This window comes from Citrus sinensis, chromosome 2 (genome assembly GCF_022201045.2).
Source record: "Citrus sinensis cultivar Valencia sweet orange chromosome 2, DVS_A1.0, whole genome shotgun sequence".
NCBI lineage: Eukaryota > Viridiplantae > Streptophyta > Magnoliopsida > Sapindales > Rutaceae > Citrus > Citrus sinensis.
In genome coordinates this window covers 16,304,528-16,323,031 of record NC_068557.1, presented here as the reverse complement: position 1 = coordinate 16,323,031, position 18,504 = coordinate 16,304,528, and the positions used below count along the sequence as shown (strand labels likewise).

General features: G+C 36.1%; 3 protein-coding genes and 1 long non-coding RNA gene across 4 annotated transcripts; all 4 read left to right on the top strand.

The window, feature by feature from the left end:
- Positions 1-1,695: 1,695 nt before the first annotated feature.
- LOC127900297 (uncharacterized) lies at positions 1,696-3,484 on the top strand. The gene is made up of 3 exons (XM_052434923.1): positions 1,696-2,476; positions 2,573-2,706; positions 3,170-3,484. Exons 1-3 carry the CDS (start codon positions 1,696-1,698, stop codon positions 3,482-3,484), a joined length of 1,230 nt encoding a protein of 409 aa, XP_052290883.1.
- Positions 3,485-8,605: 5,121 nt separating this feature from the next.
- Positions 8,606-9,163, top strand: LOC102611045 (hypothetical protein). Its single transcript, XM_006469767.4, has one exon. The coding sequence runs from the start codon at positions 8,759-8,761 to the stop codon at positions 9,041-9,043; it is 285 nt and encodes a 94-aa protein (XP_006469830.1). The 5' UTR covers positions 8,606-8,758; the 3' UTR covers positions 9,044-9,163.
- A 2,000-nt stretch (positions 9,164-11,163) lies between these two features.
- On the top strand, positions 11,164-11,862 carry LOC127899088 (uncharacterized). Its single transcript, XR_008050917.1, has 2 exons — positions 11,164-11,538; positions 11,625-11,862. It is a non-coding gene; the product is annotated as an uncharacterized LOC127899088 (long non-coding RNA).
- A 1,153-nt stretch (positions 11,863-13,015) lies between these two features.
- Positions 13,016-13,644, top strand: LOC102611635 (uncharacterized). Its single transcript, XM_006469769.4, has one exon. The coding sequence runs from the start codon at positions 13,179-13,181 to the stop codon at positions 13,428-13,430; it is 252 nt and encodes an 83-aa protein (XP_006469832.1). The 5' UTR covers positions 13,016-13,178; the 3' UTR covers positions 13,431-13,644.
- The last annotated feature ends 4,860 nt before the right edge of the window (positions 13,645-18,504 follow it).

The window sequence follows — 18,504 nt, the reverse complement described above, 5'->3', positions numbered from 1 at the left end:
TGGAATTGATATTGACCAAAGTATCATTCTGTGCTCTAGCATTTTGGGTTTGCCAGTTGAGGACTGATTCAAAAGGTTTGGGAGGTTCTAGGTGGCCAGTGGAGGTAATAGGTGAAGGGATAAAGGGTTTGGACACAACATTTCGTTGAGAATCTGTATGGGGTTCCAAAGGAGGAAAGGAAGAAGAGTAATCTGAAGAAGTAGAGGAAAACATCATACAAGCCAGTGGTTGGACGATAGGTGTTGGGTGGGAGAGTGGTGATGGAATCTCAGATTTGCAATGTTTGGCAATCCATGTGAGTTCTTTTCGGTAGATGGGTAATGGAGCCGGTGGAGGTGGAGGATCTGATGGTGGTTTAGGGTCACAGTGGTGACATGGGACAGGAGGTTTTTTCTTTTTGGGTTTCTTTTTCCTTGTGGTTGCGTAATCATCGTCTTCTTCCCAATCATCCCAGCAGGGACAATTTGGGTCACACATGCCGGAATCAGGGGCATCCCATAGGAAATGGCCATTGTATTTGGCTGGATAAACAGTACCAAGATGCTGTTATCGGTACTGTCCTCACAACCCTTCATGCAGGAAGTGTTTTACTCACTTTCTATCCCAATTTCAATCTTTCTCTCCAAGATCCAAATTTGCCCACAACCTTGAAAGTCCAAGTTCAGATTCAAGGTGCTGAACAAATTTCTTCTGCAAAAATTGCCACTTTACATCACCAACTGGTCTACAGGCTTCAAAATCATGCCTTAGATCTACCCGCTCCAGAACACCACTCTGACACCCTCATGGTGTTAGCAGAATCTGACCAGATCCCGACAATCATCCAGATTCCCCGACAAATTCCCCGTCATGAGCTCATCAAGCTTATGCCTCTTGAATGGATCTCCAACTATGAACAGTTCCACAACAATACAGCTCCAATTCAGACCTCTGAAGGCATGTTTGAAAGACGACATGATGGAACAGTCAGAATGACTTTTAAACCACCTCCCAGTGCTCCACAAGAGCCTCCTAGGCTCTCCTTTACCTATTCTTCAATGATCACAGCTGTTCAGACAGCGCAGGAAGATCTGCCCATTACAGGGTTTAATTCTCAAGGCTACCCTGTTTATCCAGCCAAATACAATGGCCATTTCCTATGGGATGCCCCTGGTTCCGGCATGTGTGACCCAAATTGTCCCTGCTGGGATGATTGGGAAGAAGACGATGATTACGCAACCACAAGGAAAAAGAAACCCAAAAAGAAAAAACCTCCTGTCCCATGTCACCATTGTGACCCTAAACCACCATCAGATCCTCCACCTCCACCGGCTCCATTACCCATCTACCGAAAAGAACTCACATGGATTGCAAAGCATTGCAAATCTGAGATTCCATCACCAATCTCAAATCCCACACCACCACTGGCTTGTATGATGTTCTCATCTACTTCATCCGACTATTCTTCCTCTTTTCCTTCTTTAGACACCCACACAGATTCTCAACGAAATGTTGTGTCCAAACCCTTTGTCCCTTCACCAATTACCTCATCTGGCCACCTAGAACCTCCCAAACCTTTTGAATCAGTCCTCAACTGGCAAACCCAAAATGCTAGAGCACAGAATGATACTTTGGTCAATATCAATTCCAAAGTTGAGAAAATCAGTTTACGAACTGAACAGCTTGAGACAAAGGTTGACTCCATCTCTGCACAGATGCAGCAGATCCACCAAAATCTCCAGTCCAGAATTGGCCAACTCGATTCAGAGTTACGAGCCATGCTAGCCCACAGATACAATGGTCCCGAATTTGACCAAAAAGAAAGGGAAATCAGGCGATTAAAAGCTGAACTTGCTCAGATTGAATCTGAAAAACAGAGACCTACCCTTTTCACCAGTTCACCTCTTATTCCTTCTATCGGTCCAACTTACCATCCTTTTGCCTCTATGCTCTCTCCTATTAAACAATATGACCCTTCCAAGTTATTTGGCATGACTCATACTCTTTTCAGAGACAATCCTTTGCCACCGCCACCTAAACCTAAACCCAAACCTAGACCGCAGCCTCGACCTCCCCCTCTTCATCCTTCCTCTCTGACCATCCCTGGCCAACCATCTCCTACTTTTACACCGACCTCACCACCAGCTCCTTTATCAGTCCCTGCCCAATCAAAAGATAAAGAACCCATGAACCAATTTACTGCTCACGCAGTCATCCATTCATCTACTGACGATCAAACTTCTGATTCAAATCTAGCTGTTTCAGATAGCCATACCGAAACCGACTCAGAATCTTCAGCATCCACCAGTAACTCTGAAAAGTCCTATGCTGATATTACCAAAATCCTGATGGCTCAACCTGATCAAGGCCAAACCTCTCATACAGAACCATATGTTGATATTCCCTCCGAAGTTGAAGAAGAAATGCCTGAATCTTCTGCCACAAACCAACCTTCTCCAGCCCAGCCCAATCCACCCAGTCAAAAATCGTCAAATGGTCCATGGTTCACATTTGATGATCTTCCATCTCATAAATGGCGTGACCGACTCAATGAAATGTCTGCCTGGATTGACCTGCAGATGCTAAGAACAGGAGCAACAACTCAATCCGTCCTTAGAGAATTTGCTACTCGTTTTACGGGTGCTCTAAGAGATTGGTTTGATTCGTTAGGACAATATCGCCAGTTACAGTTTGTTGACCTTCCAGAAGTTTCAAGTGCTCTTGCTGTACTTCATGATCAATTCCTTGGCGACCCTTCTGCAGTCTTTGAAGCTGCCAGACGAGACTACCTCAACATGAAATGCTGCTCCCTCAATGCTAAGGATCTTGACTTCCATTATAAGCGAATGTCCCTGCTGTTCTATAAGCTTAATGGATTCAATGAGCCGACATTAAAGCATGTCTTTCTGGCTTCCCTCCCCGAAGAACTCCAACCTGACATCCAGAGACAACTTACAGCATCCAATCTTTCCCTAGACAACATCTCCCTTGGCAAAATCTTCCAGCTTGCCAAAACCTGCCTTGACAAACTTTGCGAGCAAAAACAGTTTTTCAAAGAACTGTTGAAAGACAAAGAACCTTTCCGCAGTGCTTGCAAAAAGCCTTATTTATAGATCAGATGCCACAAGAAAAAGGATTGCGATTGCAGTTCAAAGAAAAAACGGCATTTTCGGAAATTCAAAACTCCAGAATTTTCATCCAAACCTCGCAGATCCCGAAAGCCCTACCGGTTCTTCAGAAAGAAATCTTCCCCCTCCAGAGAATTTAAACGAAAGCAATCAAGCAGATGTTTCATCTGCAAGAGAAAAGGCCACTATGCCAAAGATTGTCCCAACAAAGGAGAAAAGGCCATCCGGTTGGTTGAACATCTTCAAGCAACCACAGACTACTCTCCTGCCAAAGATGAATTGGAATTCTATTTCTCTGAACAAGATGAACCCAACGATGAAACAGTGTTCGCACTACAAAATTCCTCTGACTCAGATAGTGACCAGTCTCAAGTGATTTTCCACCAACAGTTACTCTCCCTTGATACTACAGTTCCTATCCCATCCATCAAACTCCAGATCTTGCCCTCAAAATTTCAAAGGCCCATTCCAGCAATTGGTCTTATAGATACTGGTGCCCAACGAAGCATGTTGAACCCCCATATTCTTCCACCAGAATATTGGACCCAGTCTGAAGAACATTTCAAAGCTGTCAATGGCAAACTCTTCACCACCTCTTTGATTACCAAAAAATCCATTGGTATTCAAATCTTCCCAAATTGTGTCATTTGGACCAAGGTTATTGGTTCCACTCTTCCTAATAAGGATATCTTATTAGGATTTGACATCCTTCACCAAATCAAACACCTCCAAATCATTCCCACTGGAATCCGAGTCAAGTCCATGTTCAAACCATTCACAAACATTCTGAAACTCTACAATTTGTCTGAAACTCCCCAGTCTTACCAGGATATTTCAACCAAACTTTTGAGTTTCTGTCCAGAGTCCCATTCTGAGTTCACCCATCCAAATCCATTGTGGAAAAATAAGTCTTTCTTCATTAAGTTACCCTTCAAACTCAATGAAGACATTAACCCAACTAAAGCTACCCATCCAGGAATGAGTCCTTCTGACTTACTCCTAGCCCAGCAAGAATGTTCACAATTGTTAGCCCAAGGTTTAATTGAGCCCACAAGTTCCCAATGGGCTTGCCAAGCCTTTTATGTTGAAAAACATTCTGAAATTGTCTGAGGAAAGAAACGCCTAGTCATTGATTATCAGCCCCTAAACATGTTTTTACAAGATGACAAGTTTCCATTACCCCGCAGACAAAGCATGTTTACTTTTCTTAAAAATGCCCAGATCTTTTCCAAATTTGATTTAAAATCTGGTTTTTGGCAACTCGGCATTGAACCCTCCGAACGTTACAAAACCGCTTTTTGTATTCCCAATGCCCATTTCCAATGGACCGTCCTACCCTTTGGCCTCAAAACTGCCCCCTCCATTTTCCAAAAATCCATGGTCCAAATCTTCCAGCCCATTTTGCATCATGCATTGATTTACATTGACGATATTTTGCTTTTTTCAGGATCGCATGAAGAACATCGCAACCTATTGTCCCAATTCTATGATATTATCCAAAGTCATGGAATCATGTTATCGGCCAAGAAAAGCACCATTGCTACAGATAATATTGAATTCCTTGGTATGATCATTAAAGATGGACACTACCAGCCAGGAAAGCACATTGCCCAAGAATTGCTTCACTTTCCAGATCAGCAACTTTCCAAAAGGCAAATCCAACAGTTTCTCGGCATTATCAATTACATCCGTGATTTCCTCCCACATGTGGACCATCACACTCATCATCTCTCAGCTTTATTGAAAAAGCAGCCCCCAGAATGGAATGCTGACCACACACGTGCTGTCACTACTCTCAAGCAGATTGCGCAAAATCCGCCTCCTTTAAAGTTGATTACTGATGGCAAGCGCATATTACAGACAGACGCAAGTGATGAATCATGGGGTGCCATCCTCCTCGAAGAACTCAATGACAAGGAACACTTTATCGCTTACGCTAGTGGACATTTTTCTGAAACACAGAAGCACTACCATAGCGTGTTTAAAGAAATCTTAGCGGTAAAGAATGGCATCAAAAAGTTTGAGTATCATCTGATTGGACACCATTTTCTCATCCGAATGGACAGCTCAGCCTTCCCCAATATCTTTCATTTCAAAGGTAAAACTGTTCCCGAAAAAATGTTACTCAGATTAAAAGATTGGTTTTCCAAATATGACTTTTCAGTCAAGCATATAAAGGGATCCCAGAACCTCATCCCTGATATGCTCTCCAGACTCTCTAAACCACAAGGCCCTCTCACCCTGTTTTCCACCACCTACCATTTTCCAATTATCTCCATGGCTACCTCACTACCCCCAGAAGCTCTCACCAAGAAAACTTTTCCCTTCAACAAAACCTTCTCTTCTGTTTTTGATATCCAAGAATTTGCAAGAAAAGCTCTCTTTCGCTTTTTCATGAAAGCCTACCTTGTCACCGACCCTTTTCCTTTTTCCACTTTCCACCCAGAAAATCTGTTCCTTACCGGTTTAACCCTTGATCCGGCCAGGGACACCACTGAAGACGTGTTATGGTACATCTGGTGCCTAACAGTCCTTTACGCAACCAAGTTAGTCCTCCCCATTTCTCCCACTCTGGACCACCTCCTTAATCCAGATAACGCCACCTCCCTTACCTGGACCCTACTTGAATGGTTCTCCCCCATCCCATGGTGGAGAAAGAAACTGCAACAACTGTCCGAAATTTACAACCTTGACCGTATGCCTGCCCCTGAAGCACAAATGTTCACATCAGTTTTTATTATTCACAGGCCATACTTCCAACATCCAGACACCCATCTCTTTTGGACTCAAGATCAGGTATATGAATGGTTCACTGCACCACATATAACTGTGATTGAAAATGACATACAAGACGTCCTGCACAATTACCTTTGCCAATTAAACCACCAACCTCCGCCACTTAAAGATATCTCTCACACCTCCTTAGGTCCACAACATGACCTTCTCATGATACCCACTCCATCTGCTATATCTAAACCTAAGTCCACTGGCATCATCATCAAAGAAGAACGACCAGACTACACTGACTTTCTTTACCAAGACTCACAAGATCCATGGGAAGATTTTCTTCCTCTGAGCCAACACCTCCACCAGTTTCCCCAACCAACAATGGATGAACCTGGCCCCTCCGTACCAGGACCCTCAACCCAATCTTCCAAACGACCAGCTCAACCATCCCAAGTTGACAAAGCCACCCAAACTTCCCCTCAGTATACTCCGAAGTGTACTCCCAGAGACTATAATTGTCCTTATCCACCATGCCGTGGTCCCTCCTGTAAGCATCCAAAGCTCTCCAAAACTTTCTTCCAAAAGCATCCTCACTCTGGTGATACGGACCCAGATGAGACCGAAAGCTCATCCGAAGACGAGTACATGAATCTCCGCTCTCCATAAAGTTGTTTGTCTTGTTGCTTTCAATAAAGTAGTTTGTCTTGTTATCATAATGATGTTTCGCTTTATGTTTGCATAATTATTAAAGTTTGTTTTTACTTTAATACTTTTGTCCAAGTCATGCTTTAATTATTAAAGCACTTTTGTCTTTTGTAATAATTAAAGTTGTGCAATTATGTAAAAGATAGGGGTCCTGTCCTATCTTCTCAAGAATCCTCCCCTATATAAAGGATTCTCCCCTTGCTTGTAAGATATAGAAGTTTGAAAGAAATAAACTCGTGTTTTTCTCTTACACCATGAATCCCTAAAACTCTTCTCTCTCTCTGCAAATGAAGTCCTAAGAAAGAAAAAGAATAAAGAATTAAATTTGTTCATTTTGAAAACCTAAGGAAGTATGCTCTGCACTTGCCTTTTCTAAGGATCCTGTGCATCAGAAAACTTTTGATCATTTCTTATCTGGTTTGGTACCCTGTTTTAGACTAAAGGAAAGTCTGTTTTGGGTTGTATAACCTGAGAAAAATGTTTTAAAGGTTTTTGATTACAGAGGTATATCGGCTGGAAACCCGAGCTTGCGGACTACTGGTCCTAAGAACAGTCTTAACTGTTGTAGTTCTGGTATAACAACGCCACGTACTTCACCATAATATAGATTTTTTTATAAATAATTTTCTTCAATTTACTTACTCATTTTATTTTTTATTATAATTTTAATCAAAATGAGATCAAATTTCATATAACAATAATAATTTTCATAAAATCCTCTCATAATTTATTAATTTTAAGAAATACAAATAAAATGGAAAACAAAATAATAAATGTAGAATTAGTTAACATATAAAAAAATAAAAATTTGTACTACAATTATATTTATTCATTCTTACTATGTAAAAATTACAAAAAAAAAGAGGGATATTCATCTTATATTTGATATAATAGAAAATCATCCAAAATTTTAATGAACAATAAATAAAATTTAAAAATTTAAAAAAAAAATACCTGGATCTTGATACAAAGAGATAAGAACTCTTGAGTGGTTACAATAAAGAAGAAAAATATAAGATATAGAAGAACTAAAAATTGAAGGGATAACGTGAAAGTAATTAAATAAAGAATTAATAAAGTAATAATTGAAACAATAACAATAGTGAGCCAGCACCACTTTTTGCCTTGTCTTTTTTAATCGTTATTAAAAGATTTAAGAACACCAATTTAGCTTTCTTGAGTTTTCTTTACAAAAGTTTAAAAATAAAAATATATTGTTCTCTAACTTTTTTACTAATTATTAAAAAATGGCTTAACTAAACATGTTTTGTGTTTTTCATTTTTTGAAAATAAAAAACACCCAATAAAAAAGTTACCAAAAGCATCCTTAGATTCCACAAAGTTAAAAGGTCAGATTTTCTTATTTTATCCTCATTTAATTTTGATTTTCTAGTTTTATCCTAAAATGGAAAAAAAAAAAAAAAAGACATAAGGCCATGTTCGGTTGTTAGAAATGAAGGCAAGAGAAGAGAGATTGTCTATTTCCTCTTTATTTTTCCTTTGTTCGGTTGGCAAAAATTACTGAAAATCAAATTTGCTTCCGATGCCAATTTCTATTGTTCGAGGAATTTAGTTTCTTGATTGATGAGTAAGGAAATTTGGAATCCACATAATTAAAAAGTCATATTTCCTTATTTTACCTCAATTAATTTTGATTTTTTAATTTTATCCGTAAATGGGAAAAAAGACCTAAGAACCGAGGACCTTTCCCCGACGACCCACGTTTCAACAAAGAAACGTGCTGTTTTTTTTTTTTTTTTTTTCCATACGCTTCAATTTTACAAATATGTCAAATTTAACCGTACGCTTCAATTTCAATGGATTTCTTAATAAAATAAAGGAAACCCAGGTGCGCGCATTGGCTGAATTTATCTTTTCGTGATGCATCCGATACCCATTTTGTCCCCCTTCTAATTGATCGCACCAAGTGCTCCTGCAAGGGTGTTACTGTCATTATACAGTTCCAACTACCAGCCAAAATAGAAACCACTGGCTTTGACTGCTTTGCCCCAAAACCAGCAGGAAATTGAAAAGCTAAAGCCTGCGGCCACTTGTTTTACATATTTCCATGACTTTAGGCCTTTACTCCATCCCCTCACCCCTGGCCCTCTTTGTATAAATAAGAATCCCGCCGTGCCATTTTCTCCATCAAAACATCAAATTTTCTAAAGCTAAACAAAGTGAAAGAGTATCCGAGAGACATTCACATAGATTCAAGATGAGTTCAACAAGCAGAGCATGGATGGTAGCAGCAAGTGTTGCAGCAGTTGAGGCCATGAAAGATCAAGGGTTCTGCAGATGGAACTACACCCTAAGATCATTACACCAACATGCCAAGAACAATATAAGATCATCAGTTTCTCAATCATCAAAGAAGCTTTCTTCTTCTTCTTCTTCATCTTCTGCTGTGGTTTCAAGCAAATTGATGAGAGACCCCAAGGCTAAGCAATCAGAGGAGTCTTTAAGGACAGTCATGTACTTGAGCTGCTGGGGTCCTAATTAACCAGTCCCCAACTTGGATAGTGCCAACTGCCAAGTGACCATTTTGATTTGTATATTGTAATATAGGAAGAGCAATATTACTCTATATATCACATATTAATTCAAAAAATCTTTTGAATAATTTTTGTCCTTTTTGCTGTGAATGATGCTTGTTTAAGATTTCATCAATCTGCGCCCCCATATCTTCTTACACTGAAGTACTAAAGCAAACAACGAGATTAAGCTCAAGGCAGGGCTACTGAGGAACAGAAATGGTGACTTTCAGGCCTCAGCCCACGGACAAAGGAAATTAAAAACAATAACTGCACCCAATTCCAACTCCATGTCTGGATGCAAGTCTAACAGCAACTCAAAATAGGCTTCACTCTTAATGCTTTTTGCCAGTTTGAGAAGCCATTCTTAGCTAATATCAAGCTAGCTCCTAAGTATGTGCAAATTTTGAAATATTATGAATTTAGGTCCTTTAATTAATTAACACTAATTGATTGTTTTATTTTATCATAAGTTTGTCGTTGTATAAATTTAAACTCCCAAGAAAACATTAATTGAAAAATCATTTTATTATCCCCAAAAATTTAAATAAAAGGGAATGTAAACAGTAATTTTATTTTGATAATGCCGGATGCCAATGATCAAATAAAATGAATTTGGCACCATAACGTCGGCTGCATCAATTTGCACTACTTAACTTTTCAACCATATTCCGGCCTTAAATGGGTTTTGTATAGCAAAATGTGGTGCACGTTGGCCATTGCCGGAGTTTCTTTATCAACATAGAGTGAATTACCAATTTGGCCCCCTTTTAGATAATCACATTCACATCAAGTCATGGTTGACATAGGGTCATTTTGAGATTCGGAGTCAACCCTTCTGAACTTTTAAAAATTTTCTATTTAACTTTTTTAATTTTTATTTATTAACAACGAATCATTTCTTTAATTTTTGCTCAATAGGAGATTAGAGAATTTTGATCCATCATTCTCATCCCAATTCCTAATCCTACTTGGCAAGTAAGAAATCCATGGGTTGACTCCTACTTCTCTTAAAAAGTTAGGTACTAATTTTATATAAAACTTAAAAATTATTAATTATTAATTTATCAAATGGTCAAAGGCGATTTTAAGTATAAACGAACAAAATTGTCATTTAGTGTCCCATATTTTAAGTATTTCTCTAATCATACTCTAATTGATAAAGAATTTTTTAAGTTACCTATTGTAGTAAAGCCTATTTTTGACAATTCCCTGATTAATAATTATCATAAATTAATATTCATATTTTATACAAATTCTATATTTGATAATCTTAATAGGCAATAGCTACCTTGGAACTGCTCTAAAGTAGAGCACAAATCATAACCATACACGCAAAGTAATAAATAGTGAAAAACATGCTATGACTTTGATCATCTGGTTATGAAGGCATGCTCTATCTCAGAGTGATTCCAACATAGCCAGACTCATCTTAATATTATAGAGCTATAATTTTATATTTGATAACCTCATTACTAAATAACCTATAATTAATAATGTTCTTATTATTGTCTAACATTAATTTATTCTTTGTTAATCTTTTAATAATAAATAAATAAATTTTTTTACATTTTATTTTTAAAAAACCTTAATTATTTAATGTTAGAATCTTTGACTTTTCTTTTAATTTCCATTCAAAACCTTATCATCTCTAAAATGTGGACAAAGTATCAACAATAATTAAAATTTTTCCTGCTCTCTTCTTGACTTTTTTTTTATGATTTATTTCATTTTAAAAATTTTTTAGGATCTTCTTGAGGTGTAATAAGTTTTAAGCTCTTTTATGTTTGTTTGGTATTAAAATTATTGATTGTAAGGAGAACTCATTAAAAAATCATCTAAGATCCTAAATACTCTAAAGTTGGTCTTGCAAATGGTTCTTCCTTCGTAATTTTAAACTAATTATTTACCGAGTCAAAGTCATAAATTCGAAGAGAAAGCACAAGCTAGACACTTATCACACGATGAGTATTTTGGGTAACAAACCAATTTAGCTCTTAGACAACTATTGCCCGAAAGTTGCTAAGTAATTGTACAAGAGGAGTGTCATGCTAGCTTGCGGAAAATCTAGAGGAGAAGAGTGAGCAAATGAGCCAAATAATTGTACAAGAGAGCTTGATAGCTCACAAAATTGCTAGCTTGAGTTGTTGTGTGCTAAGTGTCATGCCCTATTTATGGGGAGGCTTACCTAATTTTAGAATATTCTATGTCTAGAGAATTCTCAAGATTTGGTGAGAGCTGTCATGCCTAGCAGTGTCTAGTGAGTTTTAAAGAAATCTATGTACAAGCTATGTGGTACAATGCTCTAGCAAAATCTAGACAGTTCCTACATATATACAAGTGAAGAGAATGTGCAAGAGATTGCTAATGATGGGAGTTTCTGGGGACAAGCCGAGCTAGCATACCTCGAACTTGCCAAGTTAGCCTCTTTGGCCTGGAATTTTAGGGGGTTTGCAACGCACAGGTAATATAGGCAACAGACCTTTACAATTTAATCTTTTACATAGTTATACTACATTAAGTAAGAACATGCCTGGTCTAATGGAGCAGAAATGGTGAAGTTTAACACAAAGCCTAGAGAAAACCATCCCTTGGTTGGATGGCTGGTTCTCGCCCATCTTATCGTGCTTCGAGGGAAATGAGATTAATCCATTAGTGTAAATTTTTCCTGCACTTGGGATAGCTTCTTCCAGTTTCAAGTTGATCTTTGCTTTTTGTGCTCATCGCTAATGTTATTGATTTTTCCAAACCCACACAAGAGTAATAAAAATTGAAATAGTTTAATGGATACCCTTAACTTTTGAGATAATGATAAAATTACTTCAAAAATTTTGTCCTGGTAGGGTTGAGGTGGATTTTATTAGTGGGGTACATATCATTTGTCCTATATAGAAGAAGAAAAAAACTCCAGAGTGTATAAAAGGAGAAATTCTCAAGTATATCTAGAGTATTAGTGCAATCAATTACTAAAATGTGACAAGTGTATTGTAAACTTTTAAGGCGGGTGACTGATAATTTTCTTTTATTTTTTTTATATTTTTTAATTTTTTAATTTTAATTTTTTTTTGCCTTTGCAGTGAGGTTTAATTAAGGTTTTTCTTGATTTGAGAGTCATAAATCATTGCTCTATACATTTATATATCTTAAATAGCTTCTACAGGAGCAGTTGAGTGATTTTTAAACAACTTTATTTAGTTGACAACTTAGATTTGAATCTTAAAGGAAGTAAAGAAGCTAAATATTTAATTAGGATTTTACTTGCCGTCTTACTTTTTAGAAAATAAAAAAAATATAAATAAATATAGACAAGAGATTCTTTATATAATAATATAAGCTATATCGACGACATAGTTATACCAAACACACACATAGTTGTATCAAGTGAACTACACATAACTTGTTTAGTGTAACCTTTTAATTGATATTACTTACATCATTATGTAAGGGGTCAAGGTCCATAAACGAATAAAAATATAACTTAGAATAAAATTGTCCTATAAATTAATCCTTACCGTAATGAGAAATACATTTGGTATTGTCACCGAGTGTCCGTACAGGCTTGGATGATTTTCTCCAAATTTTAATTATGTCGTCTGCCCAGATTGTTTCGACATACTAGATGTAACTTAATCCTGAGGCAACCTTAATAAAGAAACTAGTGGTTTTCACTCCCAATCTCCGGGCTCAACTGGATTTTGATAAGCGAAACCAGGTGCGCGTTGCCAGAATTGTCAGTGTCGTGACTTGTGATGTAATCTAAACCCCACCTTCACCTTATCCTCTTCACTTTGTTAGTCTCATTACACAAGTGTAGAAGTGGTCCTACAATGACATTAACATTAATGTCATCATCTGTTATCTTATCCCATTTTGAATGAACGAAATAATTTTGGCCTTTGTTTCTCCTAAAACCTCCAGCGAAGTAAAAGGCAGTAGTAGCTGCTGGTTTAAAGGTTTTATCTCCTTTACTTTTGTCCTTTACTTGGGCCATTCTTTATATATAATAAGAATCCCTCCGCGCCATTTTTCTCCATCAAAACATCAAATTTTCTAAAGCAAAGCAAAGTGAAAGAGTTATCTGAAAGACATTCATATAGATCAAAGATGAGTTCAACAAGCAGAGCGTGGATTGTTGGAGCAGTTGAAGCCTTGAAAGATCAAGGGTTCTGCAGATGGAACTACACACTCAAATATTTACATCAACATGCCAAGAACAATCTAAGTTCGGTTTCTCGGTCAACAAGGAAGCTTTCTTCATCATCTTCTGCTGTGGTTTCAAGTCAAGTGAACAAAGCTAAGCAATCGGAAGAGTCTTTAAGGACAGTCATGTACTTGAGTTGTTGGGGTCCCAATTAAACCCCAACGGCCACTACTCAGCTGATCAAGAAGATCATAATAGTTCAAGATTTTGGTTGGTGGGCAGTAGAGTAGGAAGTAGTTATTAATTGATTGAGATGGCAGTGGTAAATATTTGTGTTTGCTGCCTGAAGGGTTCTAAATACTGATTGAGTTGTAAATTATAAATTGTAAGCTCTGTCATATAATAATAATCTTACTAGGATTTCTAACATTCAAATTTGCTTTATTGCCCCAATTGTATTATTTGGTAGCATAACCAAGAATCTTCAATTTCTCATCAGAAAGCTTTTACAACTTACAATCAATTCATTTGTTAACTTTATTTTAGTATGAAGAGTTTTGTATGCGACATCTGACAACCAATCTTTGAGATTATAGTTTCAATCGACATGGATACAAATCATACAATGTCTTAGCGACCAAAAAAAAATAAAAAAATTGGGTCTAGCTGGCATCCGTAAAAATCCACAAGATTTAGATTTGAATTTTTTCTGAATTCATATTATTAGAAATGCAAACCCAGATGTTAAAAACTAAGATCCGTAGTGATTTGAATGCGAATCTGAGTGCTAGTGCATTTGAAAAGCCATATATCTGGATCTATGTTATTTCCAAAAATAAAAATAAAAAACTTATATAACTGAAATGATTAAAATTATTCACAAAAAAATAAAAGAGTGGGACTATTACATCCTCCATAACACTTTTAAAATCCCTTTTCTTTATTTATCCCTTAATATATTTATAAAAAATGTTAATTTCTTACAACGCTATTTAGGAGTGGGTAAATAACCTGAACCGATCCGACCTGAAAAATTCAAGTAAATGAAAATTCCAACTCGTTCGGGTTGGAATTTGACAAACCCGATGACCTTATTTGATACTAAAATAATTATCGACTTCAGTGAAATATAACCCAAAAGAATAATTAATAGATGCATTGCTAATCCAAAAAGAATTGGAGGAAAGGACATAGTAAAACAAAGGGTTAATTTCAAATTATTCTTATCGTGAATTGACTATTTTCAAATTATCTCCCTTACTTTTAAAAACTTCAAATTATTCCTATATTTGGAATCAAAATAACTTGTTTACTAATTTTTTATTTATTCACTTGTGTTTTTTTGAGTTTCTATAATTATAATTTAATTTAATGGCGTGTTGACTAATTGGTAATTAGAATGGATTAAAATTGAAATGAGCTGGAATGAGAATGGACTGGAATAAAAATCAGAATAAATTATTTATTTGAACTTTAAAAATCAGAATCAGAACGAGTTGTATTCTCATTAATATATTTATTTTATTTCATAATTAAAATAAATTGTGATAAGTCACTAAAATACCCTTAATTAATCATTACCATAATTTTTTATAATAATTGTGATTATTATTATTAAAAAATTATTGTTGACATTAATAATAACAACAACAACAATCATAATAATTACAATATTAACAACAATAATATTATTTTCTCTCTCTTTTGTTTTTTGTTTTTTTTTTTTGTTTCTCCTCTTCTTCTTCGTATGTTCTTTTGTTTTTTCTTTTTCTGTTACTCTTCACTTCATCACTTCTTTACTCTTTGTTAATTTTTCTCCTCTTTATTTTCTTCTTTTTCTTCGTCTGCTCTTCATCTTCAAATCAACAAGTGAAAAAACACTGTCGGTGCTGCACGACGACCAACAAAGTGATTCCGACACTGCTGCTTGAAGGGAACGGTGACTGTAAATCCAATTTGTGCTACAGAAAATTTGATTGCTGGATGAAGTAGCTTTTTATTTTTGGATTGCTGTGATTTCTAATCATTCTATGTATCTTATATTTTTTTAATATTTAAATAAAGGATAAAGTTGTAATAATGAAATTTAAATGGGGTATTTTAGTAACTTTAGGAATTGGAGTCTGATTCCAACCCACCCAATCATCCCAAAATCAGACTCTCATGCATGATTTCAGTTTGATGTGGGGTCCATCCAAACCTATTCCTCTTTTTATTTTTTAATATTGTTATATAGGACTGTTACTGATATTATTGATATTACATACGATATTATAATTATATTTACAAATAAATTATACAACTGAGACATTTTTCGTGATATGTACTCCTCTAAAATAGAGATGACAAAAATCCCCACGGGGACGGGTACCCTTGGGGATTTTCTCTATTCGGGGAGGGTATGAGGATAATTTTATACTTAATTTCTTATTCGGGGAGGGGAGGGGGAAATTTTTTTACCCAATTTCTTATTCGGAGAGGGGACGGGGATGATGTGGAATCCCCATCCCCTACCTATTTCCCCATTTTAATTTTTAAAAATTACTAGTAAATAAATTATAAAATTTAAATTATAAAATTATAAATATTGGTAAAAATAAAAAATATCAAAATATTTATATTATTAAACTTTTAGGCCTAATTAATTAATTAAAGTCCTAAATTTTTATTTAGGACATTAAAAAGACCGAGTAAATTCTAATAGCCAAACATTTTTTTAATTTTAATATTTTTTAAATATTTTAAACTTAAATCTATTTTTTATTTATTTTTAGATGTTATAATTGCCCACAACGAATCACAATTTTAATATCTAATCTAATCTAATATAATATTTACTTTTGATTTGCTCCGATTTAACTATTGTGTTGTAAAGGGAATAATCCACATTTATAAAGTGCCCACGCCACCATTGAAAAAGTTAATTTTGAATCTAAATTCGATTTTATTTGTAACAATTTTGTATTATACTATTAATTTGTTCATGATAGTTTGTAAAAGAAGTTTGTATCCCTTGCATGTTGTGTTACTTACTAATTTAATGTATGTGACTTTTTTAATAGATATTAATGTAAGATATATTTCGAACTTTACTTTTATTTGAATTTTTTATTTTAATATGATTAACTCAAAATCGAAAAAAAATGTATTAGTTATTCAGGGATCGGGGACCCTCGGGGATCCCCTGTTATTATTCGGGGAGGGGATGGAGATTCTCTCAAGTAATTCTGACGAGGACGGGGAGAGGACAGGGACATACGCAAAATATCGGGGATGGGTACAGGGAGGTCGGTCCCCTCCCCTCCCCTCCCCATTGCCATCCCTACTCTAAAACACTGTCCATATTCTTTAAACTTTCTTTAATATTTGACAGAATAGTGAGGAATACACTAACTCCACGCAATTATTTAATAACCGAGGGAGGACTATATTAACCCCCATAATATTTTTATAGAGGTTTGAACTCTTGCACTCAACATTGTAAATGTAAAGATTCTCTTATTGGACCAAAATCTCATTGGTAACCTATTCCTCTCTTTATTTCAACAACTAAATTTGAATTTAATTTTTGTTCTCCAATCTAGAGAGTAAGCGCACTATAATTTCAATTTGTTACATCCTATATTGATTATTTTTGGAGAATTGAGTTTTATCAGATGTTAAGTAGTTTGGGATCCAAGTAATTTTTTTTGTGAAATATTTGATAATAGTAGAAAATATTTAGTAGATATATTTTGTCCTTAAATATAATTATCATGAAGGTTAAAGTTGCAAAATATCCAAAGGGTTTTTAGAGTGTTCTAAAGGGGTGCCAATAGTCCAATTCAAAACTGTTTCCTTAGATTCTGGGCTGAAAAGCCACCAAAAGAGGCCGCTGGTCAGACTGAACCATCGGCAGCTGCAGAAACCACAAGCTAGAACTGTAACCGCCTACGCTCCCATCACCTTATAATATAAGGCAAAGCTCAATTCTTAGTCACCGAGAGATGAAGAGTGAGTACACTCAATCAAAATTCAGAACAAAACATGAGTTGGAAGAGCAAAGCTTGGGCTTTTGCCGGCACTGTTGCAGCCTTAGAGAAAATGAGAACCGATAAACTTTACGAAAGCAACTCCAGCTTAGAACCTTTGCACCACCACCACCACCACCACCACCAAGCCATTAAGAACATGTGGCCTGCTGTGTCTACTCAAGTGGAGAGCTCTTCTTCTTCAAAAACGATATCCAAAAAGAGAAGCATTGGCAAGCAAGATAAAATAGATCAATCAGAGGAGTCACTCAGAAAAATTATGCTCTTGAGTTATTGGGGTCCCTATAACTAGATTTACCCTGTGTGTGAACACTAAACAGTGAAAAGATTCACAGTAGTGAATGAAATTGACGTGCTACCCAAAACTTAATGGGCATCATTTGTCCTTATATCATAGTAGTGTTGGGGAAAAATTAGGTTTTTAAATTTTTATTAAACCTTTTGAAGATCGCTCTCATATAATATATGAGAATTCGTATTCTAGAAATCGTACCTTGAAAATCCGAGTTGGCTTTTTCCGCTGAAGTGTTTTAGGCTCCTAGATCACGATCCGCCACCACCACTCCTGTTAGATCACGATCCGTCACCACCACGCTTGTTAGATCACGAACAGTCTCCAATGATCTTCCAGGTTATGACTCAGGTTCGATCTGCACTTGACGTGTGGGCGCCTTTATCACTACCAAAGCAACTAGCACGAGAAAATCTTTCTCTCAATAATGGAGAGAAAAATCTTATTCTCTGATTTGTATAAAGTGGCTTCTTTTTTTTTTTTGTTGAGAAAAATAAGCCTTATATATCTCCCTTTAGTGAAAACCCTAGGCTCCAAATAATGAAAAATCAAAACCCACGTTATTTGCTTTTTCAATAGGGGACCCACCTTGTAAAATAACATAAGGCCCCTTATACAAAAGCTAATTAAATGGAGCCTCCCACTAAATGATATATTTAGGCTTTTGACCCAAATTGCTAGTTATCTTACTTATTAGTCCAGTAGTGGTGCAATCAATTAAATGAGCTAACCCGGGGATCATTTGGGAACATACAATAGTGGCTACAATAATTAGGCATGTAATTAAACTAGCCCAATTATTTAATTCCAAATCTACTCCACTAAAAGATTGGAACTGACTTCCATAATTGTATGCTCGAATAATAATTCGTCCCAAGCCACATTGATTTCTTTACTGCACAATCCTTTGTACCACATCGTTAATTAAATTGATATCTCAACTGTCCAATCAATTTAATAACATCT